This window comes from Berghia stephanieae, chromosome 2 (genome assembly GCF_034508935.2).
Source record: "Berghia stephanieae isolate SIO BIC M18660-M18661 chromosome 2, UCSD_Bste_1.3, whole genome shotgun sequence".
Classification (NCBI taxonomy): Eukaryota; Metazoa; Mollusca; class Gastropoda; order Nudibranchia; family Aeolidiidae; genus Berghia; species Berghia stephanieae.
Genome location: NC_088361.1, coordinates 99448456 through 99455629, shown reverse-complemented (window position 1 = coordinate 99455629; position 7174 = coordinate 99448456). Strand labels below are relative to the sequence as shown.

At 35.0% G+C, this 7174-nt stretch overlaps 1 protein-coding gene across 2 annotated transcripts in view; it reads right to left on the bottom strand.

Annotated features, from left to right (window-relative positions):
* Positions 1 to 356: 356 nt before the first annotated feature.
* LOC144963795 (uncharacterized) overlaps positions 357 to 7174 on the bottom strand; it is a 12091-nt gene continuing 5273 nt past the window's right edge. For both annotated transcript variants that reach the window (XM_078897734.1, XM_078897735.1), the window contains exons 3-4: positions 6208 to 6296; positions 357 to 711 (exon numbers count right to left, since the gene is read on the bottom strand). In XM_078897734.1, the coding sequence (XP_078753860.1) occupies positions 513 to 711; positions 6208 to 6296 (288 nt within the window). In that variant the 3' untranslated portion in view covers positions 357 to 512. The remainder of the gene's footprint in view (positions 712 to 6207; positions 6297 to 7174) is intronic.

The following is a 7174-nucleotide window of genomic DNA, read 5'->3' as shown; positions in this document are numbered from 1 at the left end:
AGACAATGGCCCTACCTTACGCCATCTTTTTGCTAAGTAACAGGCGTTAACCTAATGAACAAGAAAAATTAGATTTAGCAGCTTCCCGTGCGTTTGGTAATATCACCACGTATTGGAAGATAATATTGGTTCCTTACAGACCACAGTGCCAGAAGAAATCAAAATATTAGAAAAGATGAAACAACTATCTTTAATTAATATAGTTTTTTTTTTCAGTATTACTTTATCCATTAAATTCTGGAACTTTAGTCCATGTCTATTATGTGTATGTATATGTATATACATACATACACGCACAAAACCACTTCCTCCCTACACCCACGCATAATAAATACCCAATAAAAAAAAAATTTCAATTGTCTGTGTGGAATTCAGTTGTAGATTTATTATAATCATTGTTATGATATTCTTTTTTTTAAATCGATATCTGTTCTGTGGTCAAAGAATGTGACGCATTTGCCTCATTCTGTTGAAAGCTGTAAGGAAAGACATGTCAGAGAAAAAAATATATCTTATGTGCAGACACCCAAAAACTCCTCCAAGGTAATCTTTCCATCCCCATCTTCGTCTGCGCTAGTGAAAATGGCTTCCTTTTCATCTTCTGTCATAGACGGATACGCTTTGGTAATAATGCTGAAGATTTCTCCCTTCTCGAGCGAACCTGAATTATCTGTGTCACTTTGATGAAAATATTCTTCAAGAGCCTTTACCCTGGGGAAATAAGAAAGGGGTGGAATCATCTGTTCAATGATCTTGAGACAAGAAACAATCACAATTAAAACATTTTTAGAATGGTTTAAGGCTCCAACAGGATGTAACGAATTTATCTATCAATCCAAATTGTTTTAAATTCGTTGTTGAATTGATATAAATCAACTAAAAATACGAGGGTTGACTGAACAGTCTTGTCTTCTTCGTCCTTATTTCTAAACAAATAGCAAATAAAACAAAATATACTTCGAATGAATGTTTGGATCTCAGCTATGCAATGCCACCTTTATTTTTCCACATAGGCATCGTCCCTGTCAACACAGGTGCGTCAACAATATAACTAGGTGTTGCAAGGCGTAGCGAATAATTCTGCGTCTTTTCCTCTGAATCTTTGAACCACCTGCGATGGAACGAACATACACATGCACACAGCTTTTTGTAGCCTAAAACACTTCTAGTGATATATTGTTCTCTTTTCAAAGAAATTCCGAGGACTTCTGCAATGTCTCACTTTAATGCGACGTGTCTTGTTGAATCATGCCATCTACTCTCACTTAATGTTTGGCGTCTGTCACAGTGATGGGTCGACCACAGTAAAATTAATATTAAAGATTTATTGTTTCTGTTTAATTGCTACTGTTCCATCTTCCAACCCACCTCCTCACAGTACTCACATCTACAAAAGCACCGAAGGAGAGACATTGTTCGAACATCTCTGGATATTTCTAGGTGATCTCCCTTTACCTCTAAGAAAATTAGAAATCGCACACTGTGACATTTTTGCCTACATTAATTGATAACTATGGTTAACCGTTTGGCAAATTGCTCACGGATGCGACAAAGGAGGTGCTTGTTACTTGACAGTTTTAAAGGTAGGAAGCTCGGGCAGGCCCACAAGAACCTCTTCTAGTGACTGTGAAGCGCAGAAAACTGTCTTGGTTTGGACACCATACTCGAAACGATAGACTGAGCAGGACAGTCCTACAGGGCACAGTCGAAGGCTAGCGCAGAAGAGGGCGCCAAAGGAAGATGTGGCTGGACAATATAAAAGAATGGACAGATATGTCGGTTCCGGAGCTGCTACATAGAGCTAGCAACAGGCAAGCATGGAGGAAGACTGTGCCTTCTGCTTCACGCAGCCCCCCCCCCCCCCCCTCCCCCCCGGACGACCATCCGGTCATAGGATTGAGTGAGTGAGTGAAATAAGCAAAATTAGGTCAAAATTTGATAATGTCATTTCGAATGGGAAAGAAAATATCGAATAGGAGTCAAGACTTTTTCAGTCTAACCTCGTATTTTCCATCACAAAATGGCAGATAAACATGTCTATATGGCCTTGTGCACCAGTGTTTTCAGAGTAGAAATCTAAGATCTAATAGTGATAGAACAATCTTATCAGAACCTAAAACATCCTGCAAAATTGGTGAACAATCGTTTGAATTTTTGGCACCCCATTTGGAACGCTCTGACTCATTAGCAGCTTTTAAATCTAAATTGAAAACTCAACTTTTTGTCTAATGGTTTTTATTTTGTAAATCAGGTTTTTCCTAACATATTTGTGAAATGTAATGTCCATTGCTATGCAAGTGATTGAAATTGTAATGTTTTTATTTTTCATTGTATTTATTTGTTCATTTCAAGAATGTAAAGCGCCTAGAACCTGATGAAATCGGGATGACACACTATACAAACGCCATTTATTGTTATTGTTATTATTATTATTATTATTATTATTATTATTATTATTATTATTATTATTATTATTATTATTATTATTATTATTATTATTATTATTATTATTATTATTATTATTATTATTATTATTATTGCACACCTTTTAATACTTCAAATAATGATAACCTAGGTACAGTATGACTTTGTTTGGTTTTCAGGATTTTAAATTTTGAAACATAAACGCTGTAGCGAGGCTGCTTTACTTTGACAGTATAATATTTGCGTTCTTACATGCGACAATATAAAATAAGATAATAACCAGGGCCCGTTTTCATGAACCCGGACTAGATTTAGTTATTTACTAATCTAGTTAATGACATGCTAGTCTTAAGCCTAAGCGGAGCAAGTGACTAAAGACGGTTTCTAATTAGGCTACTTTGTGCTGGTAACATCGCGCTCTCTAGTTCACGATGGCAGGTAAGACACCATACTTTCATGGCAAAAGATTTCCAAAGATTAAATTAGCAACACATCCGGTATAGATTATATTTCGTTCCTTTTTTAAAAAAATAACTTACTTTTGCCATGATGAATCAAATCACGTGATATTGATTGCCGACTGATTGATAGACTACAATGATGTCCATGGCCGACGGTCAATTCTCTTTTGATACTCAAACAAATTTAACCCCAACAAAACAAAAAACAAAGAGAAAGTGTGTTCTGATGAATCACATTATTTCAGTCTGTTACAATGCTAGCAGAATAATTTTTGCATCCACTATACTTTCTCATTGTTCTTTTTCTTTTGTTGTTCTTTGTCGCAAACCCTTCGAGCCTCTGTTCACTCGCAACTCGCGAGCCGATTAGATTCAGTTTTTTTAGTTGTTATTCACACAAATGGGTACTTTCGTCGATCTGCATTTGTCTTATAATTTTTTTAAGCCAGTGTCAAAAGCAACAGGACACTTTTTCCCCCCTGTCATTCGTAACCGACGTATTGAATTTATTACTGTTTCGTCACGACCATATTATCTACCCCGGGAATATACTCATGTCATCATCATCAACGTCTACATTCCACCATCATCAGACAACACCACAGCGAAAAATATTTTGAGGACAGAAATACAGGACATTCAAATTAAGTCACCCGATGTCGTATTGATGGTCACTGGCGATTTTAACCAATGTAACGATTTTACTCTCCCGGGACTTCATCAATACGTGGACTGCGAGACAAGGGACAAAAAAAACATTAGATTTATTCCTGTGTAATATTAAAAATAGTTATAAATGTTTACCCCGTGCCCCATTAGGTTTATCTGACCACTGCATGCTCTTGCTACTCCCCACCTACCGCCCTGTTTTTAAACGTTTAAAACCAGTAAAGAAAAGTGTACAGATCTGGAACGGAAGCGTGTGTGAAGATTTGCGTGGTTGTTTTGAATGCACTGACTGGAATGTTTTTATCGAATCATGTGGTAGTGTGGATGGGCTGAATGACTGTGTGAGTGAGTATTTAAAATTCTGTGAACAGCTAGTGTCTTGTAAACAAGAAATAAAATATTATCCTAACAACAAGCCTTGGATAACAAAAGATCTAAAACTTTTATTGAACCAAAAGAAAACTCTCTTTACTAGTGGAAACAAATAAGATCTGAAAACAAAACAAAAAGAGATAAAGAGGGTAATATCTAGTTGTAGAGACAAGTACAAAAATAAAATTGAAAAATGCTTTTCTTCTGGGGATATACGGGACACGTGGCGGGGGCTTAAAACTGCTGTTAACTATAATCCAAAGCCCACGATTATATCAGAAGATATCGAAATTGAAACTTTAAATAAATTTTATTTACGTTTCGACACAGCAAACAAATTTGATATTGAAAATGAAAAACATAAATTAGACACGGCTTTGGAAGATGAAATGACTATTGAGGTCAGTGGAGAGGAAACGAGATTCGTATTTTCGAAACTAAACGAGAGGAAGGCTGCTGGGCCGGATGGATTGAAAGGAAAATTATTAAAAGAATGTGCCCATCAGCTTTCCCCCATTTATACACATATTTTTAACTGGTCCCTCCAATGCGTTTCGATCCCTGAAATTTGGAAAACTTCAAAAATTATTCCTGTTCCAAAAAAAAAAGAAAATGTTGAAACTATGAACGATCTCAGATCTGTTGCACTGACTTCAATAGTCATGAAATCTTTAGAAAAACTTGTTCTTGTTAAAATTAGGAATCAGTTTATGCCATTGAGTGATAGTCATCAATTTGCCTACAAACCAGGACGTGGCGTAGAGGATGCCATTTTGCTGTTTACAAACAACATCTACAGGCATCTAGATTACGCTAGGAGCTATTGCAGATTGCTTTTTGCAGAATTTTCTTCAGAGTTCAATACAATGCAACCTCAGTTGGTTGTTCAAAAATTGACTAGTCTGAATTTAAACAAGTATATAATTGCTTGGGTGCTCGAATTTCTTACGGAGAGAGCACAATATGTTCAATTAGGACAAAACAAATCTTCCTGTATAACTATAAATACTGGTGCTCCTCAAGGTTGTGTATTGTCCCCTGTATTATTCACAATATACACGAATGACTGTAGAAGTCAAAACCTGTGTGTACCTTTAATAAAGTTTGCAGATGACACCGCTCTTCAAGGCCTCATAACAAATGGCAACGAAGTGGCTTATAGGCAAGAAATTGATAGATTTGTGTCTTGGTGTGATGCCCACCACTTAGGGCTTAACATAAGCAAGACAAAGGAGCTAGTGATTGACTTTAGGAAAGTGAAAGAACCGTTAAAATTAAAGGACCAATTCGTCCAGCGAGTTCCTCACAACAAATACCTTGGTGTAACGATTGATGACAGGCTCAAGTGGGATGAACATTTGAAAATAATTAGGCATAAGATGTGCAGACGTACATATTTTTTTATCAAAACTCTCTCAGTTTAGAATAGATAAAACCCTCTGCACATTATTTTATAGAACAGTAATCGAAAGTGTTTTGTCATTTTGTATAACAGCTTGGGGAGGCAATTGCTTAGCAGTGGAAAGGAACAAAATAAATTCAAATATTTAAAAATCCATTAAACGCTATATAAATGATGTTGACGATGTAGATCTTTTATACGAGAAATTTTGTATAAATAAAATAACTAAAATATTAAATGACCAGTATTATCCACTAAGACCATCAATTATTATGTCAGAAAGAAGTGGTCGCCCTTTCTCTATTTCAACGAAAACAGAAAGACACCGAAAATCTTTTCTGCCGTCCAGTATTAGGCTTTATAACAACAAGCAATAATCATTTTATATAACTATAATTATTTCTCATTTTTACTTTTTAAAAATATAAATATTAATTTATTAATTTATTTGTTTTGCAATCTTTTCAATTTTCAATTTATAGTGACAGTTTTAACTATTTTACAGTGTTGGAATTATTCATATTATAAAGCGCAGCTCTGGTTATAGAGCTGCTCCTTTTTTTTATACATACATCCTATTTCCATTGTATTTTTATCTTATTGTGTTAAATTATAACACGTCTGTACAAAAAATTTCCTTTTTGGGATGCAATAAAGTATTATTATTATTATTATTATTATTATTATTATTATTATATTATTATTATTATTATTATTATTATTATTATTATTATTATTATTATTATTATTATTATATATTATCATTATTATTATTATTATTATTATTATTATTATTATTATTATTATTATTATTATTATTATTATTTATTTCCGAATCGAAGATCTCTCTCAATCTAATAACAAATTTGATTTACTTACGTATCATTCATAGCATTAATGCCGATGGTAAATTCCTCCAATGTGATGCCTTTATCTCCTTCAGGACCATCAAAAAAGGAGAAGGTAACCTGAGACAAACAGTAAATGTAATAAAAAATGTATTCAGCTAAAACAGTCTTGTGAAAGGAGAGAGAGAGAGAGAGAGAGAGAGAGAGAGAGAGAGAGAGAGAGAGAGAGAGAGAGAGAGAGTTTTTCCTAGTTTTGCTCGTGGAGTTTCCAAGGGTGGCGAGAAATTGTCTTTCATTCAAGATAGTTTAGAGAAGCTTCAAATTCGTCTTACATTTTCACAATTTTCAGCGTTAGCCCGCCCCACCAATTCGTATAGCATGCTGTCCTGAATTGACGTCAACTTTGTTTCCATTTTAAATTGCGAAGTTCAGATCATTTTAATTTCTTAACCGTCGGTAATTTTTTTTATCAGATGGCATTTGACTCTATAAACCAGAAATAGCAAGGCTAAATTCATTCAATAGATGAATTTCTCCCACTATTTATCTTTATCATAATCGTTCTCACACATTTAACGGTTACATGACAACTTTGCGATTCGGCATCAATAACTGCTCTCTTGGTTATAATGGCATATAGAAAGGATGACAGTTTAGAGTAATATCCTTTAAAAGGTTAAAAGATCCCAGACGGACTGAAAAGGTCAATCAAATACCAAATAATCTGATTTCTGCATGATAGGTAATTTCTCTCACAATGGCTGTTATAGGGTTTCACGGCCTTCGTGTTTACCAGGGAATCCAACAATATTAGTGGGGCATTCGACTCATAAATAATCCTGACCTGGTTTGAATCCATACAGTGTCTTCTTGTGTCACCAACACCACCATTAAGACCACCACCACCACCACCACCACCACGAACTCAACCACAACCATCAATCACCATCAATACAGCCACCACCAACACTACCACCACTTCCACCACAACCACCACC